General features: G+C 46.0%; 1 protein-coding gene across 1 annotated transcript in view; it reads right to left on the bottom strand.

The window, feature by feature from the left end:
• Positions 1 to 21,895, bottom strand: part of MLLT6 (MLLT6, PHD finger containing) — a 320,203-nt gene that overhangs the window by 42,505 nt on the left and 255,803 nt on the right. The window contains exons 17-19 of the mRNA XM_082272078.1: positions 15,068 to 15,396; positions 13,560 to 13,644; positions 2,296 to 2,478 (exon numbers count right to left, since the gene is read on the bottom strand). Of these exons, the coding sequence (XP_082128204.1) occupies positions 2,296 to 2,478; positions 13,560 to 13,644; positions 15,068 to 15,396 (597 nt within the window). The remainder of the gene's footprint in view (positions 1 to 2,295; positions 2,479 to 13,559; positions 13,645 to 15,067; positions 15,397 to 21,895) is intronic.

Genomic DNA, 21,895 nt, shown 5'->3' with positions numbered 1-21,895 from the left:
AAACAGCTGACTGAAAAGCACAGATCTGGTAGAGTGTGCCTTAACAGGAAAGGGAGAACCGTATCCTTTAGATCATTGCTTGAATAATAACCTGTCTGATCCACCTACCAATGGTGGACCGAGAAGCTGGGAGGCTCCTGCGGGAATCCTCAGGAAGTATGACCCAGGAATCCATTTGCCTAAAAGATGCAGCAGCTGAGATAAGGGAGGAAGAACATTGTCCTGGTTAAGGTGGAATGAATAGACCCTCCTTAGGGAGAAAGGAGGCTTTCGGCCTTAAAACAACCTTGCCCCAGTGCAACACTAAGAAGGGTTCCCTACATGATAAGACCCCTAACTCAGAGATCCTTTATGCGGAGATAATAGGAACAAGAAAGTCCACCTTGAGGTCAAGCAAAGGAATATGCCCAATAGGTTCAAAAGACAGTCTCTGAAGAACAGAGAGAACCTTATTAAGGTCACATGAAAACACAGAGTGTGTACAGGGAGAGAAATGTGTGCGATACCCTGTAAGGCCTTAACTAGGAAGTAAAAAGCCAAGGGTCTCTGAAACAAAATGGCCAGGATTTAGATTTTCCTTTATTGGTTTTCAAATCCAGATGCTGATCCAGACTGTAAGAAAGAAAATTACATAAACATTTCTTGCCCGACACCAGGCAAAATAGGCCCTCCAGGTGCAATGGTAGCCTTGAAGAATTCGATTTCTTTGCACTGGAGTATGAGTATTCAAGGATTCTGAGTACCACATCCTCCTTGGTACAATGATAATCACTGGAATGCCCCTCACCTTGATCCTGAGGAGCAGACAAGGGAAATGATCTCATTGCATCACCAGATCTTCCACTGTGAATGGCCATGGGGAACCTGGACCTGGGCATACATCTTTCCAGTTTGTTGAATCTGGACACCAAAAGATGCACATCCAGCATTCCCCACTTTTGTCAAAGGGCTTGAAACATCTCCAGACCTTGATGCCGACAGCTGCCAATTTTTCACATTTTAAGAAGTGACCTCTAGTTCCTACTTACTTCCTACTAGGTTTGATTAGGGAGAGCCCCGCTGGTGGTCTTTTGAAGAAAATATTGGCACACTAGGGCTGAAGCGGTTATCCTAGGCAAAAGGAGATTGTTCATGGAATTTGGTCAGAATTGGCTATGTAGCCAGGAATAGAAGTCATGCACCATAACATGTGTTGATTCCACAGTATGTCTTTCCTTATACAGAGGATATTGGGCCAGAACCAGGCTTTAAGTCATGCTAGAATAGCTGCAAAGTAGTTATCTCTAAATTTCTATGAGCCCTGTGCCTCCCACTCTTCTTTGTTTAATGAAGTAGGTGCGGGAGCACCTAGATTTCCTGTGTTGCCATACAAAGAGAGGAACTAAGCTAAAAATTCAAGCTCCTTAGAAAAGGTTTGTAAGAAGGGAGCATAATTCGCCTTGTAAAGGGAGGGTGTCTGTTTAGTTAGATGGATGCCTAGGTAAGGTATCAATTCTCGTGGCCACATATAAGGGTAATTGTTTTGCAATAAGGTTCTTAATGGAGGGGATACTTCCAAGTCTAGGACGAAAAATTTTGCAGCGCTCACTTTGTTATAAGAAACTGCACTAAAGGTAGATAGTACCTGTTGAACCAAAGCCAGGGAGGGAACCGGGTTTGTTAGTATTAAAATAACATTGTCAGCAAATAAAGTTATTTTGTGCTCTTTAGAGCCAATACAAAAACCAGATATGTTTTGATTGCATCTAATTCTCTCTGCCAAAGGCTCCATGATTAAACATGCTGATAACAGACGAACGGTCAGATTTTATGAATGTGGTTTACATGCACTATAAGTCATAGTGCTTTGACAATTGTTTGTCCTTAGAGTGTTTAAAAAAATAAAATGATAGTTCCCTTTAAAATTCATTTTTTTTTTCCATCATTGTAGCTTTGGAAAACTTTTCCTCTACTTCCTGTTCTGTAGAGACAACAGAAAGTGAAAGAAAAGTGTTCCCATTAGAAGATTTCCTCTCTATTGCTGTGTTAGGAACTTTTAGGACTTTTAGATATTATCTCACTTTTTGGTTCAAATATGATTGTAGTAAACACATTTGATTGGTTACTATAATTTACTGAAAATCATAACTCTGTTTTTCAGATGGCATTGCACAAGCCCATGTACTACATGCTAGACTACAATGCAGCAGTGGATAAAACACACAATCATTTTAAGAAAATGATTGTTATAAATGCTTTCTGATCCCCTAACCAATTATTTTTCATCAATGGCACTACAATTTCCTAAACCCCTACCTCGCCTTGAGATCCCAGGAAAGGAGGGGCATGTGCAGTAAGGATAGGTGGGGCAGGTGAAGATGCCATAGTGCTACATGTTGTCACAGGAAGCAGAGGTGGTGCAGCTGGCGTTATCAGGCGCTGAAGGTCCCGCCGCTGCTGAAGGTGCTGGACAATTTGATACAGGACATTTTGCTGATCCTACGAAAAACAAATAGTGTCACCTTAACAAAAATTGGATTTTTGTCTTACCGTACAATCCTTTTCTCTGAAGTTCATTGACAGATGCAGTCTTCAGTTCTCAATAGCAGTAGGGTTATGCTGCCCCCTACAGGAGTAAGACACTGGGCAGAAAAAAGTTCTGGCTACGTCTATGGGCAGTCCCAGAGGGTATACCCTCTCTCCCTGCTATAGGATGTCAGTTTTGTATCAAAGCAGTGTCAGAGACAACAATACCAACTCAACTAAATAATAGAGGGGCAGGGTACTGCGTCCATCAATAAATTTCAGAGAAAAGGATTTTACGGCAAGACAAAAATCCCATTTTCTCTATCGTTCATTGACGGACGCAGTCTTCTGTACTCAATAACAGTAGGGATGTCCCAAAGCAGTGCCATAAAATATGAGGGGTGGGAACAGCAGAAAATAAGTCCCCAAGGCTGAAGCACAGCCAACCAGGTAACATAGGACCCATCAGAACAATAAGATAAGATCCACCTGAAAAAAAACATTAAACACTCTCAAGGGAGACTAAAAACACCCTTAAACGGCAGCCTGCAAAACTTTGCGGCCAAAGGAAGCATCTGCAGATGCCAGCACATCCACCTTATAAAACTTTGTGAAAGTATGAATAGGCGACCAGGTAGCCGCCTTGCAAACCTGAACCACAGATGCCTGATGGCGAAAAGCCCAGGAAGCACTAAGAGCCCCAGTAGAATGCGCCTTAACAGGGAAAGGAGGAACCTGACCCTTAATTGAATAAGCCTGCACAACCGTCTGTCTGATCCATCTGGAAATAGTCGCAGCAGATGCAGGCAGCCCTTTCTTTGGTCCATCCGTGAGAACAAAAAGCGAATCTGACTTTCGAAAAGACTCAGTAGTCGCCAAGTACACCCTTATTGCCTGAACCAAAGTATGCAATGCAAATTCCTTAGGATGTTTAGGCTTAGGACACAAGAAGGGTAACACAATGTTCTCATTTAAATGGAAATTGGAAACCACCTTCGGAAGGATGGATCCGGACAAAGTACGGATTTATCCCTGTGAACCACCAGAGAGGGAGAATGACAGGGCAACGCCGCCAGTCCCGACACCCTGCGCGCAGAAGAAATAGCCACCAAGAAGGCCACCTTCTGAGATAAAGTAAGCAGGGGAATCTCCCAAATATTTTCAAAGGGAAGTTTCTGGAGAATGGACAGCACCAAATTCAGATCCTAAGGTGTCAACGGAGGCCGCACTGGAGGAACCAAGTGTCGCCCCCCTGGATAAAGCTAAGTGCCAGGGAATGGGCGGTTAATGACCTTTGGAAGAAAATTGCCAAGATCGAGACCCGACCCTTAATAGTACTCAAGGCCAATTTTTGCTCAACACCCCGTTGAATGAAAGCCAAGATCTGAGCCCACAAGTAAGAGCAAGGGGGAGCTCCAAGAGACTCACACCAAGCAATATATGACTTCCACGTGCGATGATAGCTCTTTCGAGAAGTCGCTTTTCTCGTTTTAAGCAGAGTAGGAATCACAGAAGCAGACAATCCCTTGTCCTTCAGCACCTGGCTTTCAACAGCCAAGCCATCAAAGCCAGCGACCGTAAAGCAGGATGGAGGATTGGTCCTTGAGACAGCAGATCCTCCCTAAGAGGAAGTCTCCAAGGAACGTCTGCGACTAGCCTGACCGGGTCGGCGTACCAAGCCCGACGAGGCCATTCTGGAGCCACAAGGATGACCGGCATCCCTTCCACCTCGATCCTGCGAAGAAGTTTCGGCAGCAACTTGAGCGGAGGAAACGCATACACCAGCCGATACTGACCCCACGGAGCCACCAGCGCATCTGTGGTGTCTGCCAGAGGGTCCCGAGAACGGGCCACAAACCTCTGCACTTTCCTGTTGCTCCAAGATGCCAACAGATCTACATCATGCACTCTACCCATTGTCACATCTATATAATCTTCACTTCTTTCACATTCCTTTACGAGCACGATGGCATCTCTTTTATTCGTATATATTTATCTAATATTATACTCTTTTTTGAAACATTTTTATACAACATAAATATATATAATTTTTACAGACCTTTATATACGGTTGCCACATCTACAGCTCTATACTTCATACACCTGGACCCATACTCACGATGTGTGCGGCGTGTCTCACCCTGTTCGCCTGCCTGTGCGCCCTCAGCTCCCGTGGGAGACATCCGGGGCCATCTCCAGATTCCATGTTACACTTTCTGAGCTGCCGAGTAAGATTGGAAGTTTCCTTGGGGCTATATGTCCCCCTGTCAGGGCTTACCTTTGTTGGGAGTCATTCAGGCAGAGATTTATGCTCACCCTTGCAAACAAACACAGACCAGGGTGACCAGGTAAGAAGCCACCTGGCCTGTGAGTTTGTGCACGGGGGCTGTGCAGGATAACCAGGTCCAAATACAGGCAAGGACTAGAGCAGGAGAACCGTCAGGTGAAGCCAGGGGTCAGATGCCGGAAACAAACAGGAACGCAGGAACTCAAACAACAGGAACCAAACCAGGAAACCAGAATCAATGAACTGACACTGCCCTTAGGGAGGGGCAGTGTCTTATACCTTGTTAATTAGGTATCAAATACAGCTGGAGAGTTACTGACAGGTCTGAGCCTCTGGTGAAGTCCAGCCCCCTAGTGCTGCAGGCAATACAGGAATAAACAGGAGTTATCCAAAGTCCTGAAGTGGCTCAGATACTAGTTTGCAGACTGGGAAGCCAGAAGGACACAGGTTCAATACCTCTGAAAGGCACCAGTGGGGTGGCCACGCCTAGCCGTCTGGCGGGTACGACTAGAATCATGACAGTACCCCCCCTTTAGGGACGCCCGCCGGGCGTGAACATTTTCCTCAGCAGGAGTGGAGCGTCTGGCACGCAATGCCTCCTCAAATAAACGCAAGTCTTTTTTGCAGACTACAGTACCATCAGAAGCATAGGTACAGTCTGGTGGTATATCTTCTTGGAGCAGGCTTGAGGTAGTGTTGGTACTAATAAGAACTGCATCTTCAGGAGACAGCGTTGCCTCTTCTGGGGCTTTAGACAGAAGTGTCACAGAGGTCACGTTATCAGGTACCTGAAGGACATTGGTGGTTTCAATCCCAGTGGTCTGAGTACCTTTGGCCATAGACGAACATGAACTTGTGTGACAACAATGTTGGCAATTCACAGACAGAGGTGTATTGCTGACTGGGTATAACTGAACAGCACCCAAATGGAGAGCCCGAGGTCTAGGAGGGCGCGTAGGGCACAGAGAGATAAAGTGCCCTCTTTCTCCACAGTAAAAGCAGAGACCACGGCCTCTCCTCCGGTCTCTTTCATCAGGTGTCAATTTGGTCTTTATCTTTATGAGACCTATCTCCATGGGTTCTTCAGAGTCGGCAGGAACATGGGAAACCTCTGGAGTTTCTCTATGAACAGGTTCACAAGATGGCAACATTGACGTGTGGTGTTGGTATTCCCTGTCTCTGGGTATCTTGGATTCTCTGAAACCTGACCTTGGAGTAGACGGTTTTCTAGAGGTCTTACACTGCGAGTCCAATGCAGTCAAGAAGGACACCCAGCTGTCAAGGACAGGATTCTGAGCAAGCAACATCTGGTGTGCCCATGTCTTGATCCATCCAGACAGCAGATTGATAGCCGCACGGACCTTGATAAAGTCACTGGCATATGTCCGAGGCTTTAAGGCAAATAAAATTTCGCAGTCCACCTTAAAGCACTGGAAAGAAGCACGACTACCATTGAATCTCTCAGGCATGACAACAAACGGCTCTGAATATGCAGGTTCCGAGACTGGGCGTACTGTGCCTTTAAGTAACAGAATTTCACGCTGCAGCTCTGAAACAGTCTGGGCCAGGCTGGACACTTGCAGGGTTAGCATCTTGCACATCTCTGCTGACTCCATGTTTGGTCAGTTCATTCTGTCAGGGCTTACCTTTGTTGGCAGTCATTCAGGCAGAGATTTATGCTCACCCTTGCAAACAAACACAGACCAGGGTGACCAGGTAAGAAGCCACCTGGCCTGTGAGTTTGTGCACGGGGGCTGTGCAGGATAACCAGGTCCAAATACAGGCAAGGACAAGAGCAGGAGAACCGTCAGGTGAAGCCAGGGGTCAAATGCCGGAAACAAACAGGAATGCAGGAACTCAAACAACAGGAACCAAACCAGGAAACCAGAATCAATGAACTGACACTGCCCTTAGGGAGGGGCAGTGTCTTATACCTTGTTAATTAGGTATCAAATACAGCTGGAGAGTTACTGACAGGTCTGAGCCTCTGGTGAAATCCAGCCCCCTAGTGCTGCAGGCAATACAGGAATAAACAGGAGTTCTCCAAAGTCCTGAAGTGGCTCAGAGGCTAGTTTGCAGACTGGGAAGCCAGAAGGACACAGGTTCAAAACCTCTGAAAGGCACCAGTGGGGTGGCCACGCCTAGCCGTCTGACGGATATGACTAGAACCATGACACCCCCCCTCTCTGTTTTGATTTTCCCCTTATTGTTGCAATTATCCTCATTGTGCCTACATTCCTTACTCATTCCACAGATTTTCACATACATCTACTCCTGATGAAGTGGCGATTTGAGACCACGAAACGCGTTGAGGCTATGATGTTTGTTACATACCAAATTATTCTAATTTCTGGAATCTGTACTCCTATGATGTCATGTATATGATTTATTCATTTTTGGAATCAGCCCTGTTGGTTTTGCAATTGCATTTGGGGATCACTTATCAATTTTTTACCATCCTGATGATTTTACTCATTATTTATTTTTCATTTGCTATGTGTATATATATATATATATATATATATATATATATATATATATATATATATCTGTATGTATCAATAAATGCTGTTCATCAATTCCCTGCCAGCCTTTCATGTCTCTCATTTAAAGTCCCAACTTCTCTCCATTATGTCATTGAACAGGGATGGAGACGCATGGAAAGTCCCACCGTGCGTTTCATTCAAAGTCCCAAATCCCCCCCTATTTCTTTGTATGCAACAGGGATGGAGAGACATGATTCTTTGGCTGACAGGGAGACATCTTCATTTATTTATCATTATTTTTGATCGCATATGATGGCTCAAATCCCTTAGCCCATTATGCAGGGTCAAATTTACTCCCGAGGGCACGCCTGGGGGTATACTATGTACTTGTTAATACAGCCACACATCTATACATTAGCAACATTATTACTGTCATCATCATCATTGTGCAGCGCTTCCCAGGTTGATCTCTGGGTATGTCGACTGGTCTCCTGGGGGCCCTGCTGTTCCTCCTGGGAGTTGCAATGCGCGCCATGCGTCCTCCACATCTCCCCTTCCTCTGCTTGGGGGATTTGGTGGGCGTTACCGCCGCGCATCGGCGCCACGCCTTCCGCCGGCGTGTGACGTCATGTTTTGGCGCCATTTCGCCGATGTTCGATTGTCCAACTCAGTGGATATTAGACAGCCCACGGACGGTCATACCTTGCTGGTCTCCGTTCGCGAGGCGCTGTTATCATCACACTGCCGTGCCGCTGGGCTCACAATGCGGGGCTAATTCCCGGTGGACACGGGGCACCATCGTTCTGAGTCTGGGACACCACTTTTGGTATGACTTTTGGCCATTTCTCTTGTCACATTCCATTTATCCGCTCTCTCACTTCACTGCTATGGCTACTATCTGGTGGTTGTACTTTTTTCTGTAGGGTCTCCACTTGTGCACATCTCTTCAGCTCTTTTCCCTTTTCTCTTCCTCTTTCCCTCCCTTTCTGGGTTCATCATATTTACATGGTTTTTTCCTACCTTCACAAATGCTTCCCCATTCATTTTAGGGTCCACTGCTGGACCTGCTTCCACTCTCCATGCACTCTACCCATTGTCACATCTATATAATCTTCACTTCTTTCACATTCCTTTACGAGCACGATGGCATTTCTTTTATTCGTATATATTTATCAAACATTATACTCTTTTTTGAAACATTTTTATACCACATAAATATATATAATTTTTACAGACCTTTATATACGGTTGCCACATCTATAGCTCTATACTGCATACACCTGGACCCATACTCGCGATGTGTGCGGCGTGTCTCACCCTGTTCGCCTGCCTGTGCGCCCTCAGCTCCCGTGGGAGACATCCGGGGCCATCTCCAGATTCCATGTTACACTTTCTGAGCTGCCGAGTAAGTTTGGAAGTTTCCTTGGGGCTATATGTCTCCCCCTCTCTATTTTGATTTTCCCCTTATTGTTGCAATTATCCTCATTGTGCCTACATTCCTTACTCATTCCACAGATTTTCACATACATCTACTCCTGATGAAGTGGCGATTTGAGACCACGAAACGCGTTGAGGCTATGATGTTTGTTACATACCAAATTATTCTAATATCTGGAATCTGTACTCCTATGATGTCATGTATATGATTTATTAATTTTTGGAATCAGCCCTGTTGGTTTTGCAATTGCATTTGGGGATCACTTATCAATTTTTTACCATCCTGATGATTTTACTCATTATTTATTTTTCATTTGCTATGTGTATATATATATATATCTGTATGTATCAATAAATTCTGTTCATCAATTCCCTGCCAGCCTTTCATGTCTCTCATTTAAAGTCCCAACTTCTCTCCACTATGTCATTGAACAGGGATGGAGACGCATGGAAAGTCCCACCGTGCGTTTCATTCAAAGTCCCAAATCCCCCCCTATTTCTTCATACAGATCTACATCTGGAGTGCCCCAACAAAGGCCCAGTTGCTGAAACACCTCCGGATGGAGAGACCATTCCTCTGGAGCCAAGGTTTGCAGACTGAGGTAATCTGCCTGCCAATTTTCCACTCCCGGAATGTAAACAGCGGAGAGAGCCAGGACAAAGCGTTCCGCCCACTGAAGGATGCCTGCCACCTCCAAGGCCGCAAGAACACTTCTGGTGCCCCCTTGATGATTGACATAAGCCACAGCCGTGGCATTGTACGATTAAATGAGCACTGGATAGCCCCAAAGGTGCTCCGTCCAGTGGCTTAGGCAAAGCCTGATCGCTCTCAGCTCCAGAACATTGATTGGTAACCCGGATTCCTCCAGAGACCAGACCCCTTGAGCAGAAAGCTTGTCGAGGTCACCTCCCCACCCGGACAGACTGGCATCCGTGGCGATCACTGTCCAATATACGGGGAGGAAGGATTTTCCTTGTTTGAGCGTCGGGGACCAGGGGACCATACCAGGGAGCCCTTGGTCACCTGGCTCAACTGGATCTGATTGTCCAGAGAACTTGGATCTTTGTTCCATTTGAGAAGAATTTTCTTCTGGAGTATTCTCGTGTGAAATTGAGCGTAAGGCACCGCCTCAAAGGACGACACCATCAGTCCCAGAACTCTCATACAAGTCCGAAGGGACGACCATTTGCTGGACAGCAATAGCTGAATCACAGACTGGAGTTTTTTTAATTTTGTCTGGAAGAAGAAACACCCTGGCTGAGGACGAGTCCAAAGTCAGGCCCAGATAGTCCAGCCTCATGGAAGGAACCAGGGACGACTTCTGGAGATTCACAATCCACCAAACTCCTCCAGAGTTCTCATGGTGATCTCTAAAGTTGGTCTCCAGCGCCGTGGGAGATTCCACATGGAGAAACAGATCGTACAGGTAACCCAGGACCGATCTCCCCGCTGGCGTAACAAAGCCAGGACCGGAGCCAACACCTTTGTGAAGACCCGAGGAGCAGAGGCGAGACCAAATGGTAACGTCACAAACTGATAGTGATCCTCTCCCACGGCAAAACTTAGAAATTGTTGATGTCTTGCACATATTGGGATGTGAAGGTAGGCATCTTTGATGTCTATGGAGGCCAGGAAATCCGCCTGGTGTAGGGAGACCACCACCGTGCGTATGGATTCCATCTTGGATTTATGAACTCGCACAAAGCAACTCAGTGCCTTCAGGTTCAGAGTTGGACGCACCTTGCCTGCCTTCCTGGGAACCGTAGACAGGTTTGAGTAAAAGCCATGAAAACGTTGCGAAAATAGACCTGGAACGATTATTCCTTGTTGTACCAGGTCCTGTACCGCCCCAAAGAGAGCCTGTAAGCGATCCGGGGACAGTCGCACATTGGAAGGGAAAAACCTTACCGGAGGGACAGATCGAAACTCCATCTTGTAGCCAGACCGTATGACCTTGTGCACCCACTTGTCTTGCATCTGGGATATTTACAGATCCGGAAACCGGAAAAGACGTCCCCCCACCCCAGTTACGGGTGAGGGCGCACCTTCAGGCCGAAGGGGCCTTATCTGCAGGTCTGGAGAAATCTGATTTCTGTTTTCCAGATCAGGGTCACTTGGAGCCCCTGGAGGAGGCCTTGAAATACTTTGATCCTTTATCACTCGTCCCTGAGGGACGAAAAAAATGTATGTGCTGAAAAGGAGGGACCCTGTCTGCGACAAGGGTCCTTACCCTTGTTAGCCTGTGGGAGAAAGGTACTCTTACTCTTAAGACCTTTAATAATGTCATCAAGGGTAGCCCCAAACAGGCGATCACCCTGAAAGGGTAGATCAGTCAAAGCCTTCTTAGAAGTCTGATCCGCAGACCAGCATTTTAGCCAAAGTATACGTTGGAGAACCACTGCCGACACCGACAGTCACGCCAATATTGGAGCCGCATCCAGCGAGGCATCGCATGCAAAATGCAGCCCCTGGATCAACTGGTCCATCAGTTTCTTAAAGACGGGGAAGTTTTACCCCCTCCAGATCACGGCGTAGTAACCTAGCCCATTCAGTCAAAGTTTGCAACACAAGGGCAATAGTAAACACCAGTCTGAGCACAGACCCCACCAGGAAGTGCATATTGCGGGCCACAGACTCCGCCTTTCTATAGGCCGGATCCTTAAAGGACAGGGAATCCTCCACTGGAATCATAGTAGCTTTATTCGGTCTGGAGACTGGAGGATCCACCGTAGGTGGCACAGTCCACATTTTAGCAATCCGCTTAGGCACCCCAGTGGGACGATTTGGGAGGTCCCACTCTTTTTTAACCATGTTGTCAAAGAATGCAGGAAGGGGAAAAACCTTAACCGCTCTGGATGGCTTGTGAGTGCCAAAAGTAACCTGCGCCTCAGTCACAGTCGCAACTGCGTCCTCCATTTTCAGGGACTCACCCCCATTTACAACCAGTGCGTCTACCAGTGCCTTTTCTTGCGCGGTGGTGGAGGGAGAGGTGTCATCCTCACTATCTGAGGAGACAGGGCCCGAGGTAGCAGACCTGGTAGGGAGACCCACGTCTGTGGTGGCTGAATCAGATTCAGAAACTGACACATCAGATGAGGCAGGGGTTGGAGGGGGGCGTTTTTTGGCACCCCGTCCTTTACAGGCCACCTCCACCGGGACACAAAAGAATTCCAAGACTGCCGACAGTGCATCTATGGATAGCTGGGATTCGGAGGGCCCTGCGGCCTCCTTGAGGGGGTCAGATAGGAAAAAATGTTCCGCAGGGTCCACGTTGCATCAGGGGAACCCCGCAGCAAAAAGTTGAATTTTTTTTTTAAGTGTCCCACCGTGTTATAGCGCCCCAAGAAATTAGGCAAAATGCACAGAGACCCCCAGCAGAGAGACCCCCCAGACTCACCACCCCGCCAAAGATGCCCCAGGAAGGCCCAGAATGTCTGCATTGCACGTGTGTGCAGCGATCTCGATCCTCATAGAAAAACCTGAGTGTCAGCACTAGGGTATAGGGAGGGGCTCCACCACCACAAAAAACACCTCTAGTGACTCCAAGAACATGGCCGCCATTGATGTACAATAGGATCCACCGCAAAATGGCCGTGCCGGGTGTACCAATATGGCCGCTGATCTCCTTAGCACATGTAGGCTACAAGAAAATTGGCGGCCCCGCGCGGCCTACGAAGCTTCTAGGGGCCCTCAAGGGGACCCCCCAGCCTCTTGGACAGGATTGACAGGAAGGGGGCCCTGGTAGAGACAGGTAAATCCCCCCACCCGCGCGGTCGATCGTCCGGTCCCCGGCGGCGCACCCAACCCCCCACCCCCACTGTCGGCCTACGCCCTGTCCCAGCTCCCAGGAGTAGCTCCAATTGACCCATAGCCCCAGTAGTGTGGGAAAGGGGGGGCAGGTCAGGGGGGGGGGTGTGACAGGACAGAGGGGAATACAGGAAAGCGAGGGTCCGACCGTCCCAAGGAGGGGCCCGCCTCCACCCAAAAACCTGCCAGGGGGAGAGAGGGGAACAGTTTACTCACCATACTAGGAACAGGCGGGCGCCATCTCCTGACAGAACCCCTTGCCACCGAAGTGGGGGGGGGGGGGGGGCTGTCAGCCAATGGGAACGCTGCGACTCGGGCCTAGACCCGATCGTATGGGACCTGGCGAGACGTTTAACTCACAGGGCCAGTCCCCGTCCGGTGGGAGTATGTCGCGGCTGACCTAGCGCAGAGCTGGGGTCTTTCCGCGCGCTTGCTGGCCGGCTTGGGTGACCACTGGATCTATATATCCAGCCCGTCGCCCAGATCCGGCATAGTTGCTTGTAGATCTTACAGGAAAAAAATCCGGTGAAAAATCTAACTAGAAAAAAACTAGCTAGAAAAAAACTTTTGCCAGGACCAGAGATCCCAGCAAGGAACTAGGTCCTTACTCCTGACTAGGCAGATTAAAACTGACATCCTATAGCAGGGAGAGAGGGTATACCCCCTGGGACTGCCCATAGGTGTAGCCAGAACTTTTTTCTGCCTAGTGTCCTACTCCTGTAGGGGGCAGCATAACCCTACTGCTATTGAGAACAGAAGACTGCGTCCGTCAATGAACGATAGAGAAAAAGTGTTTATCTAATTTCATTTATTTTTTAGCAGTATGCAGCACTTAGCAAAAAGACAGGCAAACAGTAACAACCAAACAATTGGCCTCAATAGATTAGAAAAACCTGTTGCTTACAGTAAGCAGTCCAGATATTAGGGAGGAAAAAGCCAGCTGCAATACTGCAGCCAGGAGTAGCTTTTTTTTTTTTTTTTTTATATAGCTCTAATACTTACTGACACTAAGTTTGGAGCAAGAAATTAAGCTTACCAGAGTGAGATGAGCGGTGGTGATCTGCTGTAACTGCTGTGCTAGCTGCCTCTGCTGCTCTGACAGTGTGCTCAAAGAGGACAGGCTGTGGAGCAAAAGAAAGAAAAAAAGAGATCATCTTGACATTTTGGCTTAATACAGTACTGGAAGTGGTTTAGATGTGTGAAACTTAAAGGGACACCTTAGGGACACTTTTTTCAGTACCTGTAGCATAAATTATTGCAAAAAAGCAAAAAAAAAAAAAAAAAAGTTGTGCTCACCATAAAATCTTTTTGTGGGAATCTGTTGGGGGAGACAAGAATGTCTAATGCCTAATGTCAGACAACGAGGAAAAATGGTCACATACAATAATAATTAGGTCAGCCTAAGTCAGAGAAATTAGCATGGAGGTGAGCATGGGTTGAAGGGTGAATCCCACCAGAGTAGAATGGAGAAATTGCTTCCAATTTCCTGTCAGAAGGGTCCACAAAGGCTGGAGTGTCATCTACAGCAAAAGTCAGAGCTTTGTTAATGTGAGGCATAAGTGGGTGAACTATGGAAGGAGTAGACTATTTAGTGAAAAATTCCTCTGCAAAGGGATAGAGCACCAGGAACTGTTTAGGGACAAGGAAATGTTTGTCTGGGTATTTCCAATATTTGTACATAAAATCATTAAATAGGGAATGATGAGTAAACATTTGATTAAATGTTTAGGTCTATGAGAAGCAATTCTGGACATCGAGGTAAATGAAGGAACTGTGCAACACCCTCATTTTAAACAGCCTCATTTGAAAAGGAGTTTCCTTCTTTTTTTGACTGCTGACTTCTTCAAGGAAGTGAGGGACTCTGCATCCGACAATGAGTCCTTTGGAGGATCCCCAAGAGAATTAGAAATATTCGGGAAAAACTCAGTGTCAGAGTCTACTTGGGAGTGGGCATTTTAGGCCTTTGTGATCAGAGGGAGCAACAAGTTGCACTAACTGAGCCACAAACTCTTGCATACCACAGGAAAATACCTCCACTGTGAGAGGCAGGAGGAGGAATTAGCACTCGAGGAAGAAAGGAAGGGTTCAGAAAGAACTGCTGATGCATTCGGTTTATGAGAACCTTAAAATCCCCCAGGTATACTCAAAGTCCCAAGTCAGAGGTGTACCAGGGGTTATAACTAGCTACAGGCTTTGTGACCACTTTTTACTGCAGACAGAACGAGGATCAGTAGAGCTGTGTCTCCATTACAGTAAGGATGGGTTAACAATAACTGGGGTACGTATGGAGAGAACTGCTGCCCCAATCTCCCCACTGGAAGAAAGCCACGGGAAAGAGAGGCTGGTGAAAATGCACACTACACGTCCATATTAAGCCCCGTGGCCGGGTAAATCGCATTGGAGGCTTGCTATGGTGGCACTCGGAAGGCAGGAGGAGCCAGCAGCAGTAAAACAAATAATATTCCTGTGTATCAAAAATTTAAAAAACAGTATGGATTGCCTTCAAATTACCTTGTTGCAGTTTCTCTTAATTTATTAACTCACCTGGCTGGTATATGTGAGCTGGCAGTCCCGCTGCGCAGAGGATTCTGGGCCTGTCCTAGAGTGCTTTGAAGATTTCCATTGATATTTCCCAATATGCTGTTTAGTGAGAGCACTCCAGCATTTCCAGAGAGAGCTCCAAGAAGAGGAAGAGTTGCTAGTGTAGAGGGGCCTCCAGGGCCTGTAGCTCGTAGCAGCCCATTCATTAGCTGCTCCGCTCCCATGGCAGGAAGTGATGGTGCTGGTGTTGTTTGAGACAGAGGGCCTGGGGGAGGAGTACTATGCAATGACATACAGGAACTGCTTCTGCTTGGGCAGCCAGAGTGTGGATCCTGTAAAAGATTGTAATGTAAATTAGAAATATTTAGAAATATTAGAAATCTCCAGGTCATGGAGATCTCCCAAGATCCAGTCAGTTTAGTGAAATATAAATGATCCTGGATCATAGTAAATGAATGCCTTTCGGCGAGCTTGAAAGAAAAAATTGCATTTTTCAATAAAATATGGGACCCCTGGATTAAATATCTCTCGGATGCCCCATAGGATGCCTACACTAATGCCTCTTTGGACAGGATGGTGTGCACTTCTTTCTTTGTGCTCTTTTTAATCTTTCTCTCTCTTTTCTCTTCTTTATCCTCCCCTGTCTTGTTTTAAGGCCCCCTGACCTTGTGTAGTACTGCCACATACTTTTAAAGCCCTTCTCTGACCTGCACCCTGAGGATGTAATGCGGTGGAACATAATCAGGGACAGGGTTTAATTCCTTCGGCCCCCCCACTCACTTAGCCCTAGTGGAGAGGTTGTGTAACATCACAGCAGCATGCTTGTTGCCCCCCCCCCCCTATATTATCTTAATTGGAGGGGTTGGACATAATAGGGCCCGACAGGGTATATTTTCATTGTATACCATTCTGGTTTATTATACCTCATATTAAGTAGTTAGTTCTAATGTAAAATATATCGTTTTACCATGTTCAGCATTTATGTAACTTGACATGCAATTAATGTACACTATTGGATGCCAATGTACCTGTTGATTCCTACACTTTTGTTAAAAATTTCAATAAAAATAGTTGGAAAAGAAACAAAAATGGGTAAATATAACTCTGTGTTCTTGAAGCTGCATGCTAAATATTGTGAAAAACAGAAATGACAAAGACAGCGAGAGAAAAATAGTAAATATATTAAGATAGACTGAAACTGGCAAATTTGGGGTAATAAGTAGTATAACTTGTTAGGGAGGGTAAAAACGGGGTGCACATTTTTTTTTTCAGGCTCTAGAATCAACAGAACATTCCTCTGGAATCTCAACTGCTTGCATTACAAATAATACAGGAACCCATTAAAATGTAATCCTAGCACAATTTTACATCTGACCAATACATTCCCTTTCAAATAATACCACTTAAATGAAGAGACAGTAGATGTGAAATAAACAAAAAAGGAAGGAAGGGTACTAAGTACAGAACAGAGAGCACTCTCATAGCAGAAACATACAGTCATACGAGTTGTGAGTATGTACACCCCAGGGAAATAGTTGGCCAACAGACTTGAATAAAAACACAAGGAAATCATGCCTTTCCAATTATTTATGCAATAAAAATATTAATAGATGTAATAGTGTACTGTGGATAAAGTAAATTCACCCCTGGCCTCAGAAGCTGGCAAGCTGGCCCCTTTCAGCATAAAAAACTTCTTGTAGACGTTTTACACAACTGCCCTCAATTCTCTGACATGGAAATATTTGACTACGCCCTCCATGCAAAATTAATTCAATTGCAAGAGGATTGTGGTTTTCCTTGCATTAACTTCCCATTTCAAAAAAACTCCCAAAGCATTTTATTGGGATTCAAAATCGGAAGGTTGGTTTTATTGTTTTTTTTTTTTTTTTTAGTTCAGTTTAGTACAGGCACAAGAAAGAATTATTGTCTATTAGGTACAATCCAAAGTAGTTGCAATCTTTGAACAGTACAATAATACAGGTGTCATTACAAAGAGTGCCACGTGTCTACGAGAACCTGAAAGGGTCTTATATCAGATTTAATAAAAAAGTGTTTAATGAGGTACAGGCAATTGTTAGACCAGTACGGACGGATGACGCGAGTGGCGGCACGACACGCCTCCTCTCTGACGCGTTTCCTCTGACGAGAATTCTTCCGAGATAGGAGGTGTGAAGTTTCCACAGGCTCTTTTCAATTTGCCAGCATACATTTGGATACATGTAAGTGTAATTGCCTTATTTATCTAATAAATCGGGGGTAATGTACCATTGTCGATTCCATTGAATTCTTTTGCATATGCGAATTGTGGGAGTAATTTAAGATACAGATCACCACCCCATCTGTGGACCGTATGATTGATAGCCAGCCTAAAGTTACATCCTGGAAAGAGGAAAGTTTACTTCCAATGCCCAGTATACCTTGCATCTGGTAAGAGGCCTTTGAGTGTGCTCACATGCTGGGTGAAGGTGGATGGGATAATAGTTAACCTCGGTTCATGTGGATTAGTTATGCCATTTATATCCATATATCTGGTAAGATGTTAAACCTGCTGGTGGTGGGATTGTTTCACGTGGATGTTTATTTTAATTGAATCTTCAGCACAGAATATATCACAGAAGTGTCACGGAATATTATTTATATGTTTGATGGACATTGAGTTTGGAACTTTTGTATATACATGATATATTTATATTTATGATTTTTGTATTGTGTTCAGAATCAAGGTTTATAAATCATTGATTGGGGACACATCCTAGTTTAGCGCACCAACCATTTTTCACAATTGTTAGACCAGGTTTTGAGGGTCGTAGGAGTGGTATAGCCTGGGAGGAATATGGCATTATCTAATATAGACAACAAGGGAAGATGTGGCCAAATCAATTTCTCAGCGTTTTTCTGGTGTAAAAACTGTCCGTTAGACTTACCTGTAACGGTGTTTCTACGAACCTTCCAGGACGGCCAACATATGAGAGATGACAGGCTCCTCCCTACCGAAAACACAATCAATTCACAGCTTGTTAAAAGGCCCCACCCTTCCCCTTGACCCTAAGTTGTAAAAAAGTAGCTTCCAAAACCAATTTACAAGGGATGTACAATCACTTAGGTACTTTCCACCTCCTTTAAACATTGTTACCACACCCTTTTAACAGGGCGGGAAGTAGGCCTGCCGTCCTGGAAGGTTTGTAGAAACACCGTTATCAGTAAGTATAACAGCTGGTTTTCTCCTCTCACCTTTCAGGATGGCCAACATAGCTGTGTGACTGTGCTCTGTGACCGATAAGCTGTGTAACTGTGCTCTGCGACCGATAGCTGTGTGACTGTGCTCTGCGACCGATAGCTGTGTGACTGTGCTCTGCGACCGATAGCGATCTGGGACTGACTGACCATATAGCGATCTGCGACTGATAGCGATCTGTGACTGACCGTGCTCTGTGACTGGTAGCTTTCTGTGACTGACCGTGCTCTGCGACTGATAGTGATCTGCGACTGACTGACCGTGCTCTGCGACTGTTAGCGATCAGTGGCCGACTGACCGTGCTCTGCGACTGATAGCGATCTGTGACTGACTGAACGTGCTCTGTGACTGATAGCGATCTGGACTGACTGACCGTGCTCTGCGACTGATAGCGACCTGTGACTGACCGTGCTCTGCGACTGATAGCGACCTGTGACTGACCGTGCTCTGCGACTGATAGCGATCTTTGACTGACCGTGCTCTGTGACTGATAGCGATCTGTGACTGGCCGACCGTGCTCTGCGACAGACAGCGATCTGTGGCTGACTAATAGGTACTCACAGACACTCAGGTAGTAATAGGTACTCGCAGACACTCAGGTAGTAATAGGTACTCACAGATACTCAGGTAGTAATAGGTACTCACAGATACTCGGGTAGTAATAGGTACTCACAGACACTCAGGTAGTAATAGGTACTCACAAACACTCAGGTAGTAATAGGTACTCACAGATACTCAGGTAGTAATAGGTACTCACAAACACTCAGGTAGTAATTGGTACTCACAGACACTCAGGTAGTAATAGGTACTCACAGACACTCAGGTAGTTAGGTACTCACAGATACTCAGGTAGTAAGGTACTCACAGACACTCAGGTAGTAATAGGTACTCACAGACACTCAGGTAGTAATAGGTACTCACAGACACTCAGGTATTAATAGGTACTCACAGACACTCAGGTAGTAATAGGTACTCACAGATACTCAGGTAGTAATAGGTACTCACAGACACTCAGGTAGTAATAGGTACTCACAGACACTCAGGTAGTAATAGGTCCCCACAGATACTCGGGTAGTAATAGGTACTCACAGACACTCATGTACTAATAGGTACTCACAGACACTCAGGTAGTAATAGGTACTCACAGATAGTCAGGTAGTAATAGGTACTCACATATACTCAGGTCTGCAGATGAACCAAAGATCAATAGATCGTCCAGATAAGGAATTAAGGCTATTCCTTGGAGATGAAGATATGCCACTGCGTCACTATGCCACTGCGTCTGCCAGGATTTTAGTAAAAATTCTTGGACTGGCTGCTAGACCAAAGGGGAGTGCCCTGAACTGCCAATGCGCAGTCACTTCCTCGGTGACCACTGCAAATCTCAGAAAGGCCTGGTGTTCCGGATGAATTGGAACATGCAGGTAAGCATCTCTGAGATTCAGCGTAGTCATAAACACATCTTTCAGTAGGTTTTTGCTTACCGTATAAATAGTTTCCATTGAAAACTTCTTGTATACTAGAAACTTGTTCTTTAGGTTTTTGATGAGACGGTATTTTCCCGAGGGCTTGTGCACCACGAACACGTGGGAATAAAAGTCTTGGAAGCGCTGGTCTTCTGGCACGGGGACTATTACTAGTTGCTCTGCCAATTCTTGAATCCCCTGTAACAGGGCTCTCCTTTTTTGAACATCCATAGGAGCATGAGTTAAAGTTATTGATAGTGGGGGTATGGATGAAAATTGTAGGCGATAGCCTTCCTGAATGAGGTAGTGAATGTATGGGCTGACTGAAATTTCCTCCCATTGGGAAACAAAATGAAGCAATCTGCCCCCCACTTTGATCCTGGCATCACTTATGATCTCTGGTGCCAAAGGCTGAAGAGGGGAAGAGCAAATTGTTCCTTTGCCTACCTCTTCCAAAGCCCCATTTCTTGTTGGGTTCTTTCTTGGCTTTCTGCTCATTTTGCCCTGGGGGGCCACAAAAACATTTTATAAGCCTCTTCCTTTTGGGCTTAGTAGGGAATTTTTTTCCCCTTCTCAGAGGACCTGGACAAAACTTCATCCAGGCCCGAGCCAAACAGCAAAGACCCCGCAAAAGGTAGTCCACAGAGCTTAGCTTTTGATGTAAAGTCGCCTTCCCACTCTTTAAGCCAGATGGCTCTCCTGGCTGAATTAATGAGAGCCCCAGCCTTGGCTGAGGCTATCACAGACTTAACTGCTGCGTCAGCCAGATATGGGACTGCTTTCCCTATAACCGAAAGGGAGTCTTGCAGGTCCTGGGATTTAACCTGTGAAAGGGGTTTTGTAAGCCTTTCCATCCAAAAATTTGCGTTTCTAGCAACGCAAGTTGCTGCAAGGGCTGGGGCCATAGCGGATGAGTTGGCAACCCAGACCTTCTTTAGAAAGGATTCTGCTTTACGGTCCATAACATCCTTGGTATTTCCAGTATCCACAAAGGAGTGGTCAGACCTCTTTGTTACTTGAGATGGGAGGCGTCAAACTTAGGGTTTTTAAAAAACCTTTCCACTTCTTCCTCCTTAAAGGGGAACCTCCTTTTCCATGATTTGGTTTAACTAGACCCCTTTCAGGATTCTGCAACAGAAGAGGGGATACAACACAAATCACTCTTCTAAAACCCCTAGGTACGACTACAGGTCCTGCTGGGGGCATAGGAATCGCCAAGGCTTAATTTCCTTTGCAGCTTTCCAGGCTCTTGGGGCCTGAGAGTGTGCTCTCCCACTTCCATGCAGGTCCAGCGTCTCCTCCGCGTTTGCTTCCCTCTTCCGGGTAGCGCTGCGCATGCTCCTCCTGCTGACACCTAACCGGAAGTTCCGGTTCCAAAAATGGGACTTGGAGCGCGCTTTCAGGCGGTCTGTTTGAATTTTCTCCGGTACTAAAAGACCATGTGTAACTGCCGGAGAATCGGAGGAGACCTTTGCTAGATAGCAGGACACAGGCCTAGAGGGACCACCCTGGTGACCGACAGCCTGTACTTTGGGGGTGACTTGTGAGAAGCTTAGGAGGCGGCAGGTAGAGTGCAGCCATCACCGGAATTCCTGTACATGGCTCACAGGGGAACCATCAAACATCAAGTTTTCAGGTCAGAGACAAAAAAAACTGAATTTTTGTAAAATCTTACCGTAAAATTCCTTTCTCTGAGTCCTCTGACAGTCGCCGCCCCTCATATAGTCTTCACCAATGGGTATTGACCTCTTATCCATAGGAGCAAGCTAGGCATAAGACTTGTTAAAAAACAAAGTAATTTACATAGACACACCTGTAGGGGGCTGTATTTACTAATAGGGATGCTGGATTTCTCAAGTGACTTTTGGACTTCCACTATTGGAGATTAGGATATCTCTGACATCCACTGCTTGCTCGATTTCCACCTTTCCCAGGAAAGCTCCAAGGATCCCAGTACCTGGTGGATGTCAGAGATATCCTAATCTCCAATAGTGAAAGTCCAAAAGTCACTTGAGAAATCCAGCATCCCTATTCCAGGGTCATACATCGGGCTAAAGCGCCTTTAATGGTGCAGTGAGATGAAAGAAAAAAATGTCCATGAAGACTCCTGGGATATATGACATCTTTTTG

This window comes from Pelophylax lessonae, assembly GCF_965119305.1.
Source record: "Pelophylax lessonae genome assembly, chromosome: 11".
Lineage (NCBI taxonomy): Eukaryota > Metazoa > Chordata > Amphibia > Anura > Ranidae > Pelophylax > Pelophylax lessonae.
The sequence above is the reverse complement of the archived record's forward strand: the minus strand, read 5'-3'. Positions and strand labels throughout refer to the sequence as shown.